We start from the raw sequence: 23,501 nt of genomic DNA on the forward strand, positions 1-23,501 counted from the left end.
CCCCAGGAGCCGGCAGAAAGGAATGCAGTCTTGCCAGTGCTTTGATGTAAGCCTGGTGAGACCCAGGTCAGACTTTTGACCTACAGCACTGAAGATAATCATTTCGTGCTTTCACACTATTGAAGTTTGTGATAATTTGTTATAACGGCAGATGCAAAAATAATCTATGAATGCAGTTAGAGAACTCTCATGTAATCACTTGCTTTGAAACTAACTACAAATCCCATAATTCTTACCTGTGAGGAAGGATCTCTAAGCTTCAGATAAATTATTACAAATGCAAGTAGAGTTACTTGGCAACAAGAAAAATAAACAGTTTCAGAAGCAGACAGCCGGAGCTAGGATCACCAGCATTTTCTTCCAGACTCTGTCTCTTGGTACAAACTTCTGCTTTATCCCTCTGTAACTATTTTACTTAAAAAAAAACCTCGGTAATTTAAAAGATAAGTATATTATCATCACTCAAGATAATTTTCTCAAATATGGAATTTGCCGGGTGGTAAAAAGTGAAGAAACAATGACTCCCAGAGAGTCCTTAGGTAAAGATAACATCTAAGTCAGCAGTTACTAACAAATTTGGGGGTGACTGATTCATTTGAAATTCTTTTTAAAAAATGTACACACGTGCTTTCACTCACAATTTTGCAGGTATTTTTGTGGGTTTTACAGCTTCCCTAGTGTTTATAAACCCAAGTTATAGCTGGTGATCTAGATAGATAGATAGGTTCATGATCTCATATTTGATCTTTTCAAGGGATAAATTTCTTAGGAAACATTCATCAGAAGGAGCACAACTTAGAAACATGGAAATAATGTTGTCTTTATTCTCGTTCATTGTGAAGGCACTACATTTTCTTCAAAGGACTCACACATTTTGTTTTTGTCATCAATAGATTTGCTGGTAAAGGATGTGGGCTCTTCAGCCCTATAGCTGTGAGCGCTGTGGGAGTGACTTTGTCAGTGACCGAGCTCTGAAGTATCACTTTCGACAGAAACATCTGGGAAAAGTTCACTGTGAAAAATGTGGCCAGGAAGTTCTGAGGGAGAAGCTCCAAGATCACAGTAAGGTACAAGGGGATGAAAAATTTGGGCATGCCCCCACGGTTTTGAACCGCCCCCATTCCCCTGCCATGATTTTTGGTTTTTGGTTTAGGTACTTTATTTTCTTCATAAATATTAACAGGAAAACTAAAAACTAAAGCAAGAACTTGTGGCCACAGGACAGGTGGGGGCGAGGGGTGCAAGATGCAGCTGGGAAAGGCCCATTTCACAGGACTCCTGGGAAGGGCTCAGCAGAATTCTCTGGAAGCAGTGTCATAACCAAGGCAGCTGAAGTTACTGAAATTATGACCCAACAGGGCATGGTAGAGTTATAGGGTTCTCAGAGTCCTCGAGTTTTCTTACCTTTAAAGTGACCATAGTGGTAAAATACTTCCCTGCTTCCTCCTCCGAATTCACAAATGTAGAAACTAAAGACCGAGTTAGATTTAAGGATTTGTCCATGGCCCTGCAAGTAGTGGATGTCAGAAAAACTCTAAAATATCTCTCTTCTGATTTTTAAACAAGACCTAGTTCAGTCTCTCTTTTTCAGGACTGTGGTTCTCATGATTTATTACTTTATTAATTGACAGCAGTTTTCCATCTGTTTCAAAAAAATTAATGGACTTTGCTGTTTCAAGAACACAGAATGAGAATTCTCTATGCCTATCAATGGGAGCTTTTAGCAAGAATGAACAACAAATAAAAAAAAACAACAGATCTTTCAGATCACTCTTATGATCCCTGTGAACTATCTTCTTGTTCTCAGTCTGTACATGACAGGTCAACCATGGGGACACATAAGCTAAATGGAGAAAATTTAGAAGAGAGGAATATGAAGGATATGACTACAAAAATATCAAAAACCTGCAGGATGTGTTCTAGGCACTTTGGCACCGTCCTTGGTCGGGAGAAGCATGAAATACAAGAGCATCACTTCACAGCCAGTAAAAGAGGTAAGGAGAAGCCAGCGCTTCCCTCTGAGGGGCTTCACAGAGCAGAGAAACCATATTTGAAAGGTTTTCTCAGTGCAGGCATTACAGCTTATTTCTGGAAACAGGAGATAGAGAAGGAAGAGAATGGAACCAGGATGTGACTTGAGATGGCACCTCTTGGGGTGGCAGGGGTGGAGGACAGGTCTTTAAAGCCACATGTGGAGGATGCCGGGAAACGGAGGCATCATCCAAAGAGATGACATTGCTGGAAATGTGATTCTAAGGGCCTCTAGCCCACAGTGGGTCAGTGTAGTCAGGAGCCCAAGCTGGAATCAGGTGATGGCTTGTGCCTATCAAAATTAACCAGAATTACGAATAATAATTTTAATATTAAAAATTAAAATAAATAAATAGTAATTTTAATTAATTAAAAAGCTGATAATCATAAAAATAGCTATGATGTTCTACCTAGTGCTCTCATCTTTATGGTGTATCCTCTAACTGATGGCTGATGCTTCATGAAAATTGTGATTTAATGAAAAAATTGCCCAGGAAAGAATAATTGACTCTAAATACAAAGTATGTCACTGAAAGGTGATCAATTTTTGATGATCCCTAGGGAGAGTAGTATATAAATCGACTGGTATGCTTCATGCAAAAAAATCAAAGTGTAAAAAAGATCCAACCAAAGCTCATTCTGTTCATTTAACATAATTGATAAAACTTGAATAGGGGACTGAGTGCCCCCTGAGTGCTGATACAAAGTTTCTTGCTCTGTTTAGTTCTGAATATGTTCTAATTTCTGTTCTGATTTTGTTCTGTGATAGATGAATTATTTAAAGTATATTTTTATTTTAATTTCTAAAAATATGGGTTATTTGGTTATTCTATTACTGATTTCTTATTTAACTGCTTGGTGGCCAGAGAATGCAATCTGTGTGATGTAAGTTCTCTGGCATTTGTTCAGTTTTATCTACAGCTAAGTCTATATTCCATTTTTGTGACTTTCCCATATGTACTTGAAGAGGAAAATCCAATAGAAATTTCATTCCCAGAGAAGATTAGTGATTTTTACTTCAGGGCACTGGGGCCCTCTGCTAGCTAAGGCCACTGTAAAATTAATTCTCAGTGATAATATGAATTTATTCTATTAACACCATTGAGGGTTACTTTGTGATGGCAGATTTGCAGGGATTTTTTTTTCCCTGACCCATCCAGTGCAAACATTAAGGAACTAATGGACTTTGCTGTTGAAGGGAATCAGTCAGTATATGCCACCCCCAAATATATATGGATAATTCTTTCTTTCTTTCTTTCTTTTTTTTGCATAGAAGAACTGTGGTATATGCCAGAGGTGTGGCAGGGGGTGGGGAAGAGGAGGGATTGAGAGAATTCACCAGAGACAGCGTGGGGAGCAGAACAGGCGGATCTATTGAAATGCACTGCTGAGAGCAGCAGTGGGTGAGACAGGAGAGGTCTGCTGCACCATATGTGGGTCAGCTCCCAGGCTGGGGAGGGGATTGAACTCAGGAGGTAGCACTGATAGTGCTGACACTTAACCCCTTGTGCCACCAGGGAGGCCTAGCACTCATCTCTTTCATTCACACGCCCCATGAATCTAAAAATTCAATCATTCAGTTCCTTCTGATGAAGGATAGTTCAGTCTTGTCTGCTCCCCTCACTTAAAACAGACAAGCACCTCTGAGGTCCCCGTTTAAAAAACATGTACTCTCTACTGATTTTTAGATGTTGGCTCAGTTTTTTCTTCTTTGAAAGCTCTGGGCAGACCAAACCAAAGATCCTGTAGGCTGAATGTGGTCTGGGCTGACAGTTTGAGACCTGGACCTTTAGAATAGATGACTCAGTTTGGAATTCTTTACCTGGGATCATTTTATTAAAACTTGTTATTATACATGCTTTTCATTTAGAAATTTAAAATAATTTAGTAAATTGGGGCAAGGTTTTTTTCTGACGTAGGAATGTCTGACTATCTCAGTTTTCTAAGAAAACTGCCATTTCTTCTTAGAGTCCTTAAGCTAAAATGTCTGCTGAGTCCAGAGGGTGTGGAATCCTATGACCCAGGGTGCTGAACCTGCAGAGAGAAGGAGCTCCCTGATACCACAATAAGGCTGTCCTGGTGATTAACTTGACAATTTGTACCCAAAATTGGATCCTTCCTAAGACACACACTATTTCTTGGCCATGAATATCAAGTCCTGACTGTTTCTCTATGCAGCCCAAATGTCCACAGGATTTTCACCTTATAATATGTTGGAGTGTAAAAGTTCCCAAGAGCTACAGAGGTTTGCAGATGAAAAAATCCGCCCTTCCTCTGGTCCTCTGAGTGCTGCTTGTGCAGCTGAAGTCATTGCTCTGCTCGAGCTGATCCAGGCTTGCTTTCCATTGCCAACCTCCCGAGTGATCCAGGTAATCTGAGCCCCCAGCCCTGTGGCCAACCCGGAACCCAAAGGAAGCCATTCCTCTTCCTTGTAGGTAATGCACATCATCAGGACAGGGCCACATGTTCAAAGGGCAGCTTTGCCTTCTGATTGAGGTGACACAGGCCTGCTCAGGCCCTTTGAAATTCCAGGCAGACTGCAGGCCAGCCGGCTGCACAGGCAGTCAGCCATGTAACCCATTAAGGAACCTGTGGAACCCATTAAGGTTGGCAATTTTTGCCCAAGGGACAAAAGTGCCTTTACAGTGTCAGGGCCAAGGACTTGGCTCACACTTGACCAGTATTTGTAAATGCTTAGGGGAATTTGAGGCAAAGGAGGCCAGCCTGCCCCTCCCCCTACCCTATTTTATGCCTGAGCAACCTGCCTTTGGAAGTAACTAGATGCCACACTTAAGAGTTCACTGTCAGCTTCAAGATAATCCCCGTGTTCAGGAATGATTGCCCATAGAGCACAGGGCCTCTTGGTGAAAATTTTCTTGAAGGAAACAAAACAAAACAGGATTCAGTTCTGGAAGCATTTTATTCTGAAAATTTATCTATTCCTCATGGTAAAACACACATCACTGTTATGAAACCATCTTCAAACCACAGTTCATTTAAAAGCAAAAATTATCTTTCAGTGTAATTCAATAGCAAATATTAATTATGAGTATGATCAATTCTAGCCAAGATAGCTATGGTAAAAAGCCCGGATATGAAACATGTTCTTCTATAGAGTGGGGGCCATGAACACAGAGCTAGGGATGGGAAGCCAGAAGCCTAGCTCCAGTCCTGCAAGAAGCTCACAAAAGCAAGAGCTAATGATGAATCAGCTTCCAGAATTGCTGTGCCCTATATTCATTCTTGAAGATTGACGGTACTCATTAGCGTATCATGAAGTCTCAGGTTACGGAAGCTGCAAACTACATTTCACCAATGGGATTTAGGTTTTGCCAATTAGTTTTACCAGTTTTGACTGAGTTCAGAACTGTTAAGTGGAGGAATGAGACAGTAAGGCATGAGGCACCCGTTTTAGTTAGTCCAGATGAAGAAGATGCAGAATGACTTTGGAGTCAAGAGTTCTAACGATGACTTGTAGCCTCTGGATTTAAAATAGAACAGGGAGTTTCTGGGATGGACAGTTGCAGAGGCAGCTTCTTGATTCCTAGGTCTGAGCACAGGTAGTCTGGCCTTAGGACCAGCCGTTAGAGCATTTAGATTCCAGGCTCTCTGTAGCTGGGCAATAGGTCCCTCTGCAGGCCAATTCTGCAGTGTTACTCTGAAAGTCATTTTTGAAAACCTAGTCTAGAGCTTATTCTTCTAGCTATTCCAATGATTCCCTGAAATAAATCCCCTCCTGCTTATTAAAGTACCTGGAATGGGCCTCCCCAGTGGTGCAGCGGTTGAGCACTGGGTTGCGAAGCTGCCCGCAGCCTCTGAGGCGCCGGTTCGATCCTCGGCTGCTCCCCAGCCACCGGGTGAGGGTCCCACATGGTGCGCAGACCTCTCCTCCGCCCGCTGCTCCCCTCAGCAGTGTACTTCGGTCCTTCTGCCTGCTCTGCTCCCTGCTCTGGCTCTGGTGATTCTCTTACCCTCCCGCGATTCTGACTGTACCCAGTGCTTGTATAAATAAATAAATCTTTTTAAAAAAATTAAAATTGAAAAAAAAAATAAAGTACCTGGAATGTTTTCACTTATATGCAACTCAACTGTGGCTCTGCCATTTGGAAATGTTGCTCTTAAGTATCCTTCATGATCCTCTGCGGTGGGAGATACGTACATGCCTTCTCCTTTCACCTCCCCAGCTCTTGTTGGTAGGTGGTATTTGCTCTCCTGTTCCCTTTAGCGGTAGAAACTTCTCACAATCCATGTACTGTTCCCTCTGACCAAGCTACAGCGTTTTTTTTTTGTGATGAGCTCAGGCTCCTCCCCCCAGGGTAGGTGAGTTGAGGGCACATTCTTGCTCCTTTCAGCATCCACACAGAGCCTGGCTGAGCAGACTGCTGGAAATCCTGAGATTAACATACAATGTGTGGTAGAGAATTCAGAGTTTTGGAATGATTTCTGACTTCATGTGAAATTGCCTATGTTCTTTGTGCCACATTCTGCTGAAGAACCTTCCTTGTGAACTTGCAACCTAAGGTTTTTGTGGGGCAAAGAAGAAGACAAAGACGTGTTGCTAATTACTTAAAGTTTTGACTTTTATAAAGTCTTATTTAGTCAGAGACTTGAAGTGAATGCTCATGAATTACCATTACAGAATGCTTTATTAAAATCATTCATGATCTGTTGGCACAAGGGGTTAAGTCGCAGCACTATCAAGCTAGTAGCAGCCACTGCAGCATGAGTTCAATCTCCGGCCAGGGAGTAGACCCACATGGTGCAGCAGACCTCTCCTATCTCACCCGCTGATCCCCTCAGCAGTGCATTTCAGTCAGTCTGCCTGTTCCATTCCCCCTTCTGTCTCTGGCAAATCCTCTCACCCACTGCATCTCTGGCCTGCAACCCAGCTCTTGTATGCATAAAGAAATAAAACTTAAAAAGTATCATACATGATCTGTTTAGGAACATCATAAACTAGCATTTGCCAGAAACATCAGTCAAAGTTCTAATTCTCACAGGTGTGGGCTGTGTGGACACCTTGCCTGCCCAGGTGTCCACTGAGGGCAGCCACGGTGAGTCCCAGGCTGGGTTTTGGGTGTCTGGTCACCTTAACCCTTGTCCTGGTGGATTTTTCACAACCCAGCATCTTTCAAACAGAAAGAGCCTGAGAACTTCTGAGTCTATTTATTCATAAGGATTCTCAGGCCTTTTCTGCATATGGCGAGTTCTTTTCTACAACTGAATCTAAATTCTCAGTAGAACATGATAGATGTTCTTTCTTCTTTTATGTGTGTTAAGGATGGGTTAAGGGTAAAACAAACACATATTTAAGCATATCACTAATATTACTTGTCTCTAAAATGCTACAACCTGAAATTTGTTCTTCACTCCATGTTTTCTCCACACCATGCATGTCCTTTTTCTCTACAGGGTGGTTCCTTTATAAAGGGAACTGACACCCAAGAATGCTCTGAGATTGACGTAGTGTTGTTCAGTGACGTGTTTGCCAATGTGAAACTTTGCAAGAAACAACTGAAAGAAAGTCTGGATGCTTTGAGAAAAAACTTGAAGCAAACTTCACATGGAAACAGGTCTGGGTGAATACATTTCTTTGAATTATTTTATTCCACAGGTGGAAGAGTCTGCTAAAGAAAACTGAACTAAGCACAAAAGAGCATTATTGAGTAATAATTACTTGTGTCTGCTACCATTAAATTCTTGGGAGAAAACTTTGGAGAGATTGCCCCAGAGGCGTTTTCTTTAAGACTAGCTAAACTTTCTATGAAATTTCATGAATTTGAGATCCGATGATTTAAAGACTAATTATGTCTTTTCCAATGCACCTTTATTTAATTTCCATCCCCTTAGCTGAAATCTGACTCTGAAGAATGCAAACAGGAAGGGGTGGGAAAGGTGCCTCCAAGTACCAAGAATCTTTGAGACACGTTTGTCTGATAAACATTCCCTTCAGCGATATCCTGGGGTCTCTGGCTGATGTGGCTTTGCTGACATTACACACAAGGTCTCTTTGCCCCAAATGTTGAACTAATCAGGTCTGTGTTTTTGGTGAATTCTAACCAAAAAAAAAAAAAAAGAAGAAGAAGAAGAAAAAAAGAAAGGAAGGAAAAAATCCTGACATGTTGTTATTTATTTTTCTATTTCATTTTTACATCCCTCGACCTTTTTTTCAGTCTACCGAGTGATGGATGAAAAAAATGCAAATAACTCTGTTGTAAAGTGAATAAAACATTTTCTTGAGAAAAATATACCAGGCTGTGTGCCATTTGGATTCTAAAATAAGATCAATGTTTTAAAACAATGTCTCAGAACTGTTTATTAATTTACATAATAGATTCATTACCAAGCCCTTGCTTCAGTTGTGTATAGAGACTAGCTTGACTTGCCTTTTAATGAAAAACACTACCTTTAGGAATACCAAACACCTACTAAATTGTGGTAGTTAGCAAAAGATGTCAGATGAATAGCATGGTGGGAACTATAATGAAGCACGTTGGGGTTGGAAAGGCAAAAAGGGAAATGATGGAGTTTCACATACAATCACACTTTGGACAGGCAAAGACCACCTTTTAGAAAAAAGAAAAAAAAAGAAACAGGAGAACATGTTTTTCATTTTCACCCATTGCCTCTTCCAAGTTTTCCCCATTAGATCTGTAAATGATAGGGTACGTTATACCATTGTTATTATTATTTATCAAAACAGGACAGTTAATGTACTCAAGGGCACATTAAAAATAAAGGTTAAGGTATAGGCTTCCCATGATGACCTTATTTGGAAACAAAATCTTATTTGTCATTGTTTTGTCCTTCTTCTGTACCCCCCGACCACCCAATTTCAAACACCCTGATAGTCACTGTCTCCATTCCTCTTTCTTGCCTCCTCTGTGTCTTGGGGATCCTGCTCCTGGACAAAACAGTGCTTGAAGTTTTGATATTTTTAGACTTACAGAACAAATTTTGAAGTAACAGCCCCGAAACACTTGGTTCATTTATTCTAATTGACTGCAAACAAACAAACTCATTTTCAGATCTAAGTTCCTACTATTCTGTCAACCCATTACATAATCTAATTTGAAAAGCTTTTGAAGTTGAACTAAATCCCCAGGTAACCACCATCCTTTCCTTTGTGCCTGTTAAATGCCTGTCCCTTCTTCCAGGTACTCTTCAGGGGCTGATAAAATATTCAGAAAATATTCTATTGCATATTTTGTTGTGCTGAATGAATCCTGTGGCAAATTAGGAACGTAACTGCAGAGGAAGATTTCAGGCTGACTGAGGAGAAAAATTGGAATCAGGAAAGCAGGCAGTTTGTCTAAGGGTTTTCTTGTGCTGGGGTCTCTGCGACAGCTTTTTCTGACTTTCTTCTCTGCCACTCAGAGCAACAACGAACATACCATGATTCATTTGAAGGGAAAATTGAATTAAAAATGGAAAAGAAGCAGATATGTGAGTCTGACAGTTGGTTTGACTCCCACCCACTAAGAGAGTAAAGACGTTTATTGTTTCAGTTGATACCTGGTTTTTGGTGATATATTGTTTGTTGCTGTTATTTTTAAAGCTATTCAGTTACATTATTTTGAAAGATAGGTGTGAGAAAAGTCTTTTTCTTTAGAACTAGTCCGCGCCTTAACCTACTAGTAATAGCAACTGTTCTGTGTCAGTCATTTTTGGGGCCCTGCTTGTGAATGAAATCTCAGGAGACTTGCTGAATAAGCCCAAGGTGCTGGAACTCATTTACACGCCAGGGGCACTACGCGCCTCTCCTTACATGCCAGCGTGTTTATTATTGAAAACCACAGTGGGGAGGCATATTCTGAAGTTTTAAGGAGAGAGTGGTGTAAAATATGTGCCGTGTCTATGTTGGTGTTGGTTGTAATGGATTTATGCCCACGATCTCTTGTTTCTTACTGCTTTGATTTAGTGATCCTGAAATAAGAATGTATCTGTTATAGTTTCAGGTCAGAGTATCTTAAGGCTGTCCTCTGAAAAAATAGCCCTTTCAAGCCACATTGCAGAACACAGAGTTGCTCTTAACTGCGCTGACAGAAATAAGAAGTGGCGAGTAGTGTCACCTGAGGTCTCTTGAACAAGCACTCCTAGGACCATGCTCCAATTTCACGTGTAATAATAGCTGAAATCTTTTGGGGTACTTATTGGGCACTAAGTTTCGTGTAAGTTAGCCAAGGGTCGTGGTGACATTCTCATTAACCTTGACCCATTTTAGAACTGACCTGAACTCCCTAATTGATTCAAGATCCCGTTTGGGCCCTCTGGTATCCACAAGAGTAAACAGTAAACTTCACCCATCTAGGAGCATGTCTCCCAAACATATGGTTACCAGGTTGGGCATAGCAAGAGCTCTCTCTAAGCTGTGGCAGGAAATATGGACTACTGATTTATATTAACTTCACACTCTGCCTGACTAAGAGAGAAGGATATACTCATGAGGAAATTAAGGTGAGGGAATTTAATAATGATTTAATGAATTCCTTTTGTGGTAGATGGAACCAATTAGAACTTCAGTCATGACATTTAAAATGTATTCAGTATTTATAAATTTTTAGAAATATATATTCCAAAATAATATTTAGATTCAGAAATATATATTCCAAAATAATATTTTAAATGAAAAATTATATAATAATTTCATTATATAATATGATTTCATTTTAGGTAAAAATACATATATATATGTATATAGTTTTTTCATTTTGGATGTCTCTTGACCTGAGTTACAGTTCACTAATTCTCTCTTGTGTTACATTTAATCTTTTGCTAAATTTATAAAGATCCAAATTTCAATTATTATATTTTTCAATTCTAGAATCTTTATTCAATTTTTATGTGCATAAAATCCAGCTCTAGTTTTTCCTTTCTCCCCTACTTTTACCATCTATCCCATTTTTTTTTAAAAAATTTAAGATGTGTTTATTTATGCATACAAGACCTGGGGACTGGGGTATACATCAGAGCTGTGGGGGGTGAGGGGATTCATCAGAGACAGAGCGGGGAGCAGAATAGGCAGATCTACTGAAATACACTGCGCAGGGGAGCAGCGGGTGAGACAGGAGACAGGTGCCATGTGGGTCACCTCCCTGGCTGAGGATTAAACTCATGCAGTATGGCTGGCAATAGCTTGATAGCACTGTCTTTAACCCCTGCGCCGCCAGGAAGCTCCCTCTATCCCGCTTTTTGATTAAATATATTAATCATTAAAATCCTTATCTTTTTATGCCAATATTTGGATCACTTATGAGATCTACTCTGAAGTTTTTTTTTCTCTTAGTTTTATATCTTTGCAGTCCTATCTCTTAGAATTTTATGTGATTTCTCAGTGAGCATTGGTGTGCTATCAACCCACAAGTAGAAATGTGATCATAGTTTTTAAAATATTTTACTTAATCACATTCATGATTAATAGCATCTTGTGCCCTAATCCTTACTTAGTTAATAATTATAATTACTTGAAAGTTATTTATTAATCACCTACTATGTATTAGGTCTTGTAGACAGAATAGTGAACAAAACAAAGTTACTGCCCTTGTGCACATAATACCTCAGTGTGAGGGATATTAGATAAATAATATATTGCTAATTGGGATTTTTTTTTAAAGACTTATTTATTTTTGCATACAAGAGCTGGGGTACAGGCCAGAGATGCGGCGGGTGAGAGGATTCACCAGAGACAGAGTAGGGGACAGAACAGGCAGATCTACTGAAATACACTGCTGAGGGGAATAACAGGCGAGACAGGAGAGGTCTGCTGTCCATGTGGGTTGCTCCCTGGCCGGCCGGGGATCAAACTCACGCTGCAGAGGCTGTGGATTGCTTCACAGTGCGGTGCTTAACCCCTCACGCCACGAGGGAGGCCCCCAATTGGGATTTAAAGAAGTATAAATCAGGGTAAAAAGACAGAAAATAGGGAGGTAACTTTTGTATAAAGAATGGTCAGAAAAATCAAAATGGTATATTGAGATCTGAATGCTGCCAAGGATCAAACCATATGAAGGACTTAAACATATTTGACGCACAGGAACAACAGGTCCTGAAAAAGGAATCCTTCTTCGTGGGAAGTTTGAAAAAATAGCCAAGAGAGTGGCAAGCTAGATAGAGGAAGGAGAAAGCTGGTTGAAAATCAATCTAGTGGTTTTTCTTTTTTAAATTTTCTTTTTCTCTCTCATAACATATTACATTGCTTTCTAAAGGATCCTGATGGGAAAAAGAGCATCACTGTCTTTAAGATTCAATTTTTTATGCAGTGGAAACCTTCACAGTCATTCTTTTGAGGTAATGACCTACTATGATATCCTGGGCCCTACACCCTCGACAGGTAAGATATATTTGTTTTATAACACGGGAAAGCTGTAGATGGCTGCTCATTCAACACATAGTTATCAAGGATGGACCACGTCAGACACAGTGTTGAGTCAAGCATACGTAGTCAAGCTGCTTGCAGTAGAACTGAAGTACTTTGTGGTTTTAAGGAGTCACTTATGCATGCTTATGCCACCAGTTTTTAAGTTAAGAAGTGTGATCAAGTTTTACTCTTTTTCCAGTATGATAGAATGGAGAAGGAGCACACAACAAGTATGAACTTGGCCTGCAAAGAGCTTCTTCATGTAGTAGGAATCCCAGCATAGCCAAGTTGAGTTTGTACCAAGATCTGTTCACAATCTGACTAACTCAAGGGGGTTAATGAGTATCCTCTAATGGAAAAGACAGATCAAGGACAAAGCTATCAGCTGAAGTAACAGATCATGTTGAAGAGGATAGTGTTTAATACTCAGTCTTTGGGAGAAAGACTTCCCCCAAAACGAGTAAAAACCAGAATTGTTTCCTAGATGTCTATAAAGGCATTCTGAGCTCAAGTCCACACAGCTTTGCAGTCTATGAGCAAAGAGCAGCTCTGAGGTTACTGTACCAGCATGAAAGGGCCCTACCAGCCAAGGGGACCACCCTCACTCTCAATTGAGATGTAAGAGTAGACCTCTCTCTTGATGATCTCTACGTTCCTTGCTCCTGGCAGGAGCAATAGCACCTTTTGCAGGTGTGGCCATCACTGGTGACAATACTATCTTTGGTGGGGCCATCAGTGATTTTAGCAGCAGCAGCCACAGAAGAGGTTGAACACAGCACAAAAGAGCAGGAGAGGAAGATAATGGCAGGTGCCATGTGGCACAGGGAGATTTGCCTGCAGACTTGCATATGCTAGTCCCTGGGGGTATCTTAAACAGGGGAGGGTTTGAGGGAGTTGGAACTCCTGAAAGAAAATGAGAAGTGATATGAACAGAGTCATAGAATAACATTGTTCACTGTGATATTTTTTCCTTAAGATGTTGTGTTATCTGGGGTCAGATCTGAAATAAAAAATCTAATCATACTTTTAAGAAAAGGAGGATCATGTGTCTTCATTTTAGAAAAGATTAAGGTCCTGTTATGAGCCGAACGTATGTTTTCTCATCCCAAATTCATATATTAAGCCCTATCACCCCTGACCCCTTGTGATGGTATTAGGAGGTGAGGGCTTTGAGAGGCACTTTTTAAGATAATGTTCTGGGTATGGGGCCCCCATGATAGAATTCATGCCCTTATAAGAGGAGGAAGAGATGCCAGAGCATCCTCTCTTGGTCATGTGTTAAGTCGAACAAAAGCCTAAACTCAACCCTCAATTTCTCTGGAGAATATATTTAAATGTAAATAAATGAATAGACCAATGAAATTATTTGATATCTACTGTTAACCTGGAATAGCAATGCTGATTTTATATTGGGTCACAATTGAAAATGTCACAGCAGCTATTTATTTTATTATTTCAACCATTTTCTGGAATACCTCCCTTGTGCCATTAAGTTTTTACAGTGGATTAGGTAGGAGATCAAGATTTTTGTTCATTTGAGACTGACATTTGGTAATGGAGGAATTTATGGGCCACCAACCCTGAAATATTTATTATCTCGTAAAGCTCTATGTTCTCTCTTAACTCCATGTCTTTGCACAGTGTTTCTGCTGAGATGCTTTTTCTTAACGTGTCCACCCTATACTCTTGAAACTTTCTGTCTACCTTTCAAGACTCAATTCAGCTATCAGTTCCTTCTCTGATCTTTCCTAGACAAACCTCTTGTAATTTCCCATAGTCTTTTTTTTTTTTTTTTATAGAGGCATGTTATTTATTTATTTATTTGTTTGTTTGTTTGTTTTGTTTATACAAGCACTGGGTACAGTCAGAAGCATGGGAGGGTGAGAGAATTCACCAGAGCCAGAGCAGGGAGCAGAGCAGGCAGAAGGACCCAAGCACACTGCTGAGGGGAGCAGCGGACGGCAGGAGAGGTCTGCGCGCCATGTGGGACCCTCCTCTGGTGGCCGGGGAGCAGCCGGGGATTGAACCGGCGCTGCAGAGGCTGCGGGCAGCTTCGCAACCCAGCGCTCAACCGCTGCGCCACCGGGGAGGCCCTAGTCTTTTATCTGTATCATCGTGGCAGTGTGAGGCTCTTGGATTGTCCCTGTGCACAAGTTTGGCTTCCAATGTGTTTTGACTCCTTGAGGATGGAAATTTATTTTATGGCTAGCACTGGATAATTTGATAATATTCATTGATAATATTTATTGAATAAAGGGAGTGAATGAATATAACAATTGTTCTACCCACTCTCAGCTAGACTCCAGAGAAACATGTTGAGATTTTTTGAGCTGTTTTGTTTTTTTTTTTTAAAACTTATCAACATTATTGAAAAATGTGCTGCTCATATGAAGATTCTCTGTTGTACTACCCCTTGTACTGCATGTCCTAAGTTCTAGGAACAGTGTTAGGATTAGGGGTACAAAGATGAATATGATCTTTTATGGCATGATTTATCCAGCACCTATTATGCACATTGTGCAATTCTTGTTGCCTTAGAAGTACCCGCATTTATTCTGTACGACAAACTGAAGGGAAGATATTATCTTTGGGTTGAAGTGTTGAATATTAGAAAAGAGAACCTTAGAAAATTTAAGCCCACAGGTAAGTATCTACTAAGTGCAAGAGCTGGGATACAAATCCAGGTCTCTCTGACTATGCAGATCCTGTGTAGACTGACCATATAGACTGAGATAAGAGCAAAGCTACATAGTGGAGGCAACATACTGACTGGGCTTGTAGTCAAATCTCAGATCTATTTCACATTATCTACATTCCTAAATCATGGAAAACCTCAAATCTTAGTTTTTATTAAATCTTTAAAACAGGGATAAGAAAGTTACCTCCCCAAACAGTTGAAAGAATTAAAAATATGAGATTTAATTTGAAATCATGTTGCAAATACTTAGATCAACAAATGTATAAGAAAAGATTTTTTTTGTAGCTAAGGCTTTGTTTTTTTTGTTTTTTTTTTTTTTTTTTTGGTTTTTTTTGCATAGAAGAACTGGGGTTTAGGCCAGAAGTGTGGGAAATCAGAGTATTCACCAGAGCAGGGTGGGGAGCAGAACAATTAGATTTACTTAAATACACTGTTAATGGGGAGCAGCGGGTGAGACAGGAGAGGTCTGCTGCACCATGCGGGTTAGCTCCCTGGCTGGGGATCCAACTCAGGCTGTAGTGGTGATAGCACTGAGACTTAACCCCTAGGCCACCAGGGAGGCCCAAGAGAAGATATTTTAGACTCTGCCGTCTTATCCTTAGGACTATGAAGCTCTGTGTTTGTACAAAATGCTTTCTATTTCTGTGTGTAGAGTTCAAAAGCACAGTTGTTAGACAACAGCAGCTCCTTGATAATTATCTTGAGGATTTGAGGTTGTATCAGTAGCTTTTGAGCTAAAGTGTCTCCCAGAGGAACAGAAGCATATTTTTACATTGGCATCTAGGCTCCCTAAGTTCTTGAGCTCAGCTGTATTAAATGAATTGAAAAAGACTGAAGTTATTATGTAACCTGCTTCTCTCCACTGATGCTGGGAAATGGATTTTACAGAAGATGAGCAACTCAGACAAGTCCTAGGAGTCCAAGGAATTTTAATGGTTATCTAAATGTTGCTAATAATTGTCTGAGCGGACTTAGATGATCACATCAAATCTTTACAGGGATCTCAATGTTATTTCCTGCACTACTTACATATGTACTAGGCAATTAATGGTGGGGGCTGTTGACAACGATATAGTCAAAAGACATGAGACTGGGCAAGGATAGGACTGACAACATTCCTGACCCAAATAGGATTTCAGATCAGCAATATCAGCCTCACTTGGTAACTTGTTTGGAATATAGACTCTTCCCAGGACCTACTAAATCAGAAAATCCATTGCAAAAAATCCCCCAGTGATTCTTGCACTCAATAAAGTCTGAGAAGACCTGAATTAGCCACTGGTTTGGAAACACATGGGCTCAGATGGGACTTGTAATGAGGGCAGTAGGGGGGCAATAGATATTTGAACTTCCTAGCTGTGTGATTTGGGGGAACCTATTGCATCTCTCTGACTTTACAGGCTTGTTGAAGAATTGTTGTTTTAATAAATATAAAGCACTTAGAATAGCAGTTGATTCATAACAAGAGAGCTAACTATCCTTATTTTACAAATAATGATGATGATCAGTTTAAATAACTCAATTAAGTTGCACATAGTCAAAACAGAAAATTGTAAGCCTAAAAAATAGTTTAAGGTAGAGGCTACCAGCTTGGGCTCCTATTAATAAAGAACTTTGAAGGAGGGGAAATGTTGGATTAGTAGTGACTTTGAGAAGGGAATCTCTGGCCTGACCATTACACCTTGCCAGATAGGTAGAAATAGGTTATCCAAAATCTGCCATGCCTATTGTATACCAACATTTAAATTAAATTAGATGATAATCTTTTTGTGATCATAAGCCATAGGTTTGTTTCAGTCTGTTTGCTAGGAAAGGCATAGGGCCCCAGCAAAATTGAAAGGGCTATTTTAGTACTTCTAATGACTCTTGCCTTTTAAGTGTGGGGCTGGAATATATATATTTTTAAATAATAGCATTTATGAGAATATTTGTTCATAAATAATTCTGTTTGGCTACGTGTATTTGCCATAGGAATTTGATTTTACTCCTTAACCTTTTGATAATCAACTGATTATTATCTCTCCGATTTGACCCTAAACTGGACTAGTAACAAAGGACTATGCAGATACTCTTAAAATTGGGAGTCCAGATAAAAGCATCTATGTATTATTTTGTAAAATGTATTTTATCAGTGAAACAAAGTAACTAGTCAATTAACTTTAATATACATATCATAGAATCTGAATTTGCCACAATCAATAAGTGATAGAGACCTTGTGTGGCAATTGAGTTGGGCAATATCAGTAAATTATGATAAAAGATAGTAAATGTTTATCATCCAATTAGAATGAGCACAATTTGAGTTAATGGTTTATGAAATTGTAGGATTTAGCTATAGATGATTATTTGATCACTCTTGCTATTTAATCTGACTTTTCTGCCTTATTAATCTATCAATAACTTAAGCAGATTACTTGTTCTCAAATTGATCCATGTCTTTTAAAATCACCATCTTTATAGTACAATTAGTTTCTTGAAGTGTCCAGGTGATAGAATCTCTTCTGCAGGTATGTATACATGTAGAAATACCAGTTTAGATATTAAACAGGAGGGATAATAGAGGTTTTTGTATGGCGAGCATAATGACATGTGACTATATGTTAGATGATAATTTGCACAGGCAATGAAATCTGCTTCTGAGAAATAAACTTCCTCTACCAATAGAGAATCTCTGACAGATTTTCCCGTACCAGAGTTTGCTCAATTTGAACTGCTCAGGCTTTGCAGTGTTGAAGCTTTCTCGTTTAATGACTTGGATAAAAGGAAATAACTCTCCTAAATACAAAAAACTGTTTTGTTTTAGGTCTAAATAATCAGTTACACAGTTTATTTGTACCAGGAGAATGCTGGAGAGGAGAGGGGGAGGAAATGCTCACAGTTGTCTTTGTTTCTTGGTGTTAACAGATTTAAAACTTCACCTTTACCGCAAACTGTACCTCTGTGACGACAGTGACGAGGCACAGCTGTGCGCCCTGGCCCTCCTGCCTTACCAAGTGGACTTTGTCAAGGCATCCGTCATGAGGGTGAAAGAGCTCATTCGGTTAATGATCCATTGGTTCAGGACGTCATTTGCCAAAACCACGGAGGAAAATAAGTATGTAACCAGCACATGGACACCATGTGAGCCCTTCTTTTTTCATGTCCCTTTTCTTTTTTTTTAAAGATTTATTTATTTATGCATACAAGAGCTGGGGTACAGGACAGAGGTGTGGGTGGTGAAAGGATTCACCAGAGTGGGGAGCAAAACAGACAGACTGAAATACACTGCTGAAGGGAGCAGCAGGCAAGTCAGTAGAGGTCTGCTGCGCCATGTGGGTTGCCCCCTGGCTGGCCAGGGGATCGAACTCATGCTGCAGTGGCTGCAGATAGCTTCATAGGTTGTGTCTTAACCTCTTGTGCCACCAGGGAGGCCCCTCATGTCCCTTTTCTTTATACTTTCTTTGGAAGGAAGAGGGAGAGAGAGAGAAAGAGAGAGAGAGAGAGAGAGAGAGAGAGAGAGAGAGAGAGAGTGTGTGTGTGTGTGTGGGGGGGAGAGAGAGAGAGAGAGAGAGAGAGTGATTTAGTGGCATAATCAGATCATAATCAAATGCATTGTGCCAGGAAGAAAAGCACAGAAATAGAAGGGAAAGGGAGTTTAGTCTGATTTGAGTAGGACATTCATTTAATATTTGAGTTTCATGTGTTCCTTCTGCTGTAGTGAGTTCTAACAGATGCAGAGGTGACTTCAGAGGGTGGACCCCCCCCAACCTTGATACATACATGTTTTCGTCTCTCCTTCTCATTGGTAGCGGCAAGCTCTAATGTATAGTGAAGGGATGTGAGGGACACTCAGTTACTGGTTTGGATATTTTAAGATAAATTTTTGATAAAAAGAGAGCTAGTATATATTTGTATGAATTCTCCACTTGGAAGAAAAACAGATGTAGCTTTACTATCGCATAATTACACATGACTATTTTGTATATGCCTTCTATGAGTAAAGTTGCTAATAATCTTGATGTCCTCATCTGAATCACTTATTTTTATTTTTTAAAAAAGATCTATTTATTTATGCATACAAGAACTGGGGTGCAGGCCAGAGGTGCAGTGGGATGGTGAGAGGATTCACCAGAGACAGAGTGGGGCGCAGAACAGGTGGATCTACTGAAATATACTGCTGAGGGGAGCAGCAGGAGACAGGAGGGGTCTGCTGTGCCATGTGGGTCAGCTCCCTGGCTGGGGATCAAACTCAAGCCATTGCAGTGATAGAGCTGAGACTTAACCCTTAGGCCACCAGGGAGGCCCTCACTCTGTTTATTCTGTGTATGATTTTATGATGAACACTAATGACAACATCAATCACTTTGTAAAAACATACATTACTTCTATGTAATTGGCTCCTACTTCTAAATACCTCTAAACATTCTGTATTTTTTTCCCTCATTTGGTTGAGTAAAAATTTATTAGTGAAATAGAAAAACAGAAGGACAAAGAAATAAAGCTTCTTGCCTTAGTAGATACTTGCTTAGATCACAGGCTGGTTTTGAAATCTAACACTTTTTTTTGGTAGTGGTGAACGTTTGTGGGTCTGCAAGAAGAAACTTGTCTATTAGTGATACAGAATATTACTCTAAATCTTAAAAAGGTGGCATTGTGTGGAAATCAGACCATTTGAGTTACAAAATGGTGATTGGTCTCCTATTTTTGGAGAGTAATCTGGTAATGTGTACTAAGAATTTATTATGTGTTAAGGATATTAAAATACTCACACCATTTGTCAGCTTAATTCCCCACTAAGTAAAAACAGGTTAAAAAAGTAAAAAAAAAAAAAAAAAGTTTACTTATTATTTGGCTTAAAAAAAAACCTGAGTTTATTTACATTAAAAACACGCCATAAAAAGAGTACTCAGAGACTTAAAAAGGGAGTTCAGCAATAATTATAGGAACTGCCCTTGGAGAAAATAATCACATAAAAAGTAATTTGTATAAGTATATTCAGAATAGTATTACTGAAGATAATGAAACTAGCAAATAACTTGTCATAACATGAAGTACATTTCAAGACAAATTTGGGAAACATGGTGTAGGACATGGAAATATTTATGTGAAACTATGAATAGAATGACTAAGATAATGTATAAAAAGATAATGAAGGTCCTCCCCGGTGGCGCAGCAGTTGAGCACTGGGTTGCGAAGCTGCCCGCAGCCTCTGCAGCGCCAGTTCAATCCCCGGCCACCAAAGGAGGGTCCCACATGGCGCGCAGACCTCTCCTGCTGCCCGCTGCTCCCCTCAGCAGTGTACTTCGTCAGTCTGCCTGTTCTACTCTCAGCTCTGTCTCTGGTGAATTCTCTCACCCTCCCGACTTCTGACTGTACCCAGTGCTTGTATAAATAAATAAATAAATCTTTAAAAAAAAAAAGATAATGAACACATATCAGAGCTATGTAAATATATATATATATGTAAACATGTTACAGAATGTGAGGTAAAAAACTTAATGTTTGTTAAGTCTTTTCCTCCCCCTCTAAAGTTACATTCCTAAAATGTGAGGAAAATCCTCTGTTTAAGCAATTTTCAGTCATGACTTCCTTTTGGCTTTTGGGAGCATCAGATGGCTCCAGTGGAGACAGATTTTTGAGTCTTGTGTCCATTGAGAGAACACTGTGAGAACTGAGTTACTGATCACCTGATATCTGGTTTGCTACTCACTACTAAGACAAGAAATTTGATCTACTTTTAGTTTTTTTCTGTTTCCTTTATTGAGGAAAATGATGACTAATAGTAATAATAAGAAATGGTACCATTCCATTAGGGAAATAAATTGAATTTTTTTGTAATCTATCACCAAAAGAGATTTCAATGGCTCACGAATACCAAAGCAGCAGAAACACATATTTGAGTAACATCAACCAACATGAAATGTTGAAACTGACATTTTTTCTGTCCCTTTGGTTTGTTTTTAATCTTCAGTTTTAATTTCTATTTCCCCTCTAAAGTGCATAAACTGTAATATAAAAGATTTAATGTAAAAAAAAATTTCTTTATCTCCAGCCCCTACCTCCCAACAATATTCAGGGCATATTCATCAAATTTTGCTTTGTACCCATGTTTAATTTCTTTCAAACAAAAACCAAATGGATTTGCAGTTTATGATTGCCTTTAAATTTGTTTTAAGTTAATCTTTATCTTTTTATATTTATGTACAGAGATATACCTTATTTTTTTAATGACTACAGAGTACAGGTCACTCCTTTGTAATGTCTGTAATTTGAGATTCAAATATGAGCCACCCATGCAATGTCATATATGCTAATAGCCACATTATTATTTCAACATGCAATTCAATGTAAAAATTATTAATGAGATATGTCACTTTACGTGTGTATGTGTTTGTCTTCGAAATCCAGTGTGTACTCATGTCTCTAGTCACCTGTCAATAGCCCCATGTAGCTAGTGTTTACCATGCTGGACAGCAGGGTAAGAGATACATCATGAAAATAACTAGTTTCCTATTGATGAACATTTCAATTTTCTCTATTAAAAACAATAGCATATTTGAGCACTTGCAGAAATTTATTTTTTTTTTTTTGCATGGAGGAGCAGAGGGTGAGAGGATTCACCAGAGACAGAGTGGGGAGCAGAACAGGTGAATCTAATGAAATACACTGCTGAAGGGAGCAGCAGGCAAGGCAGGAGAGGTCTGCCACACCATAAGTGGGTCACCTCCCTGGCTGGTGATCAAATTCAGGCAGTAGTGGTGATGGCACTGAAACTTAAACCTACACTACCACGAAGGCCCCTGTAGAACTGTTTCCACAGAGTGAATTCAGGGATGTGAAAAATGTTGGATCAAAGGGATGGGGCAAATCAAACTTTAATATAATTGACTTCAGAAAATGGTATTAATTTATATTTTCATCCATAGAGTATGGATGTCAATTTCCTCACCAACTTGCCATTGTTAAATATCGTAGTTATTTTTTACCAGTTTAATTGGTGGAAATACTATTATTGCTTGGTAAGTAATGAGATTGAAAATAGAACTTTTGTAAGTTTCATGTTGAGCTTGACTTTTTCTTATCACAGAATAAAGCTTCATTTTTTAAAAAAATATTTACTTTATTCATGTATACAACAACCTGGGGATAGGCTGGAGGTTTGGGGGGCGAGAGGATTCACCAGAGACAAAGTGGGGAGCAGAACATGCAGATCTACTGAAATACACTGCTGAGGGGAGCAGCAGGTGAAACAGGAGAGGTCTGCTGTGCCATGTGGGTTAGCTCTCTGGCAGACAATTGAACTCATGCTGCAGTGGCTGGCAATAGCTTGAAAGCACTGTGATTTTAACCCCCGTACTACCAGGGAAGCCCTCTTTCTTCTTTGTCTGGGTGAATGGAAATAGATATAACCCTCCTTCTCTGTGTCTAGGTACCGGAGACTTCCCCCACTTATACAGTGGAGCTCCTCTCAATTCACGTCTGGGAGCTGGCAGGAAAGCCTCTGTTCTTCAGCCTGGTCCAGGGAATGAGGGCGATTCTCAAACTTCTGGTTCAATATGCAGAAATTGATGTTGTTTGGCACAGACACTATCATCCCAAATTCCCCATTTTTGTCAAAGTTAACCGGAAACACACAAGGTATCTTTCCTGTGTCCTTGTGATATAAGGAACATTGTCGCCTTGGGCAAAACAAGTGAGGGAAGAACACAAGGGAGTATTGAGTTGGATCACCGGTGCTGTGGTGGTGGGAGAACTAGGGGACTACATCTGAGGGTAGAAGTCAAATACTGTCCAAAAATTAATAACAGTGTAAGAAAATAAATAAATTAATTAATTAAAAAAAGAGGAAGTGTGGAGCAGAGTAGCTTTACTGGGATTCGATGTAAATAAGAAGGCAGACTTGATTGCCACAAAGTCAATTCCCTTCAATTACTTCTCACAAAATTTTAATTCTAAAGTGTGAATTTAAAGTACTTTGAATAAAATAGATGGAATGTGGATATTGCCAAGAACATGAGGAGCAAATTGAAGATTGGATGTTGGGAGAAAATGTCTTCTTAGGTGAAGAGGAAAACGAGAAGTAGAGTTAGTCGGGAGAGGCAAGTTGCTATTTTCTTATAGGTGTGATTAGTCTCCTGGGGACTTGCTCCCTCCTTTCCCAGAGTCCTTCTGTTAACCAAATCTCTTCTTTAACTCTGACACTCCCCTCTTCTAAACCCAGCAAATTGCAACTAGGTTAAGAAATGGAGAGTTTTGGATTTTTTGTTTGTTTGTTTTAGACCATTCATCTTAGACCCTGTAAATCCTACTGCCAACATGTGTGACAGCTGCAATGCCTGGGACGAAGTTGCCCACGTGGCAAGATGCAGCTTGGAGAAGCCTCTTTTCAGCAGAGTGAGAGTGATGGCCCCCTGGCTCTTCACAGACAACTGGTAA

At 39.6% G+C, this 23,501-nt stretch overlaps 1 protein-coding gene across 1 annotated transcript; it reads left to right on the plus strand.

Moving 5' to 3' along the window:
• Nucleotides 1–1,912: 1,912 nt before the first annotated feature.
• Nucleotides 1,913–23,501, plus strand: LOC119260433 (2'-5'-oligoadenylate synthase 1A-like). Its single transcript, XM_037529359.1, has 8 exons — nt 1,913–1,994; nt 4,210–4,400; nt 7,444–7,604; nt 12,291–12,361; nt 14,927–15,031; nt 17,991–18,184; nt 22,495–22,703; nt 23,345–23,501. The coding sequence occupies exons 1-8, from the start codon at nt 1,913–1,915 to the stop codon at nt 23,499–23,501; spliced, it is 1,170 nt and encodes a 389-aa protein (XP_037385256.1).

Source organism: Talpa occidentalis, unplaced genomic scaffold, assembly GCF_014898055.3.
Source record: "Talpa occidentalis isolate TD23 unplaced genomic scaffold, MPIMG_talOcc4v2.1 talOcc4.6, whole genome shotgun sequence".
NCBI lineage: Eukaryota > Metazoa > Chordata > Mammalia > Eulipotyphla > Talpidae > Talpa > Talpa occidentalis.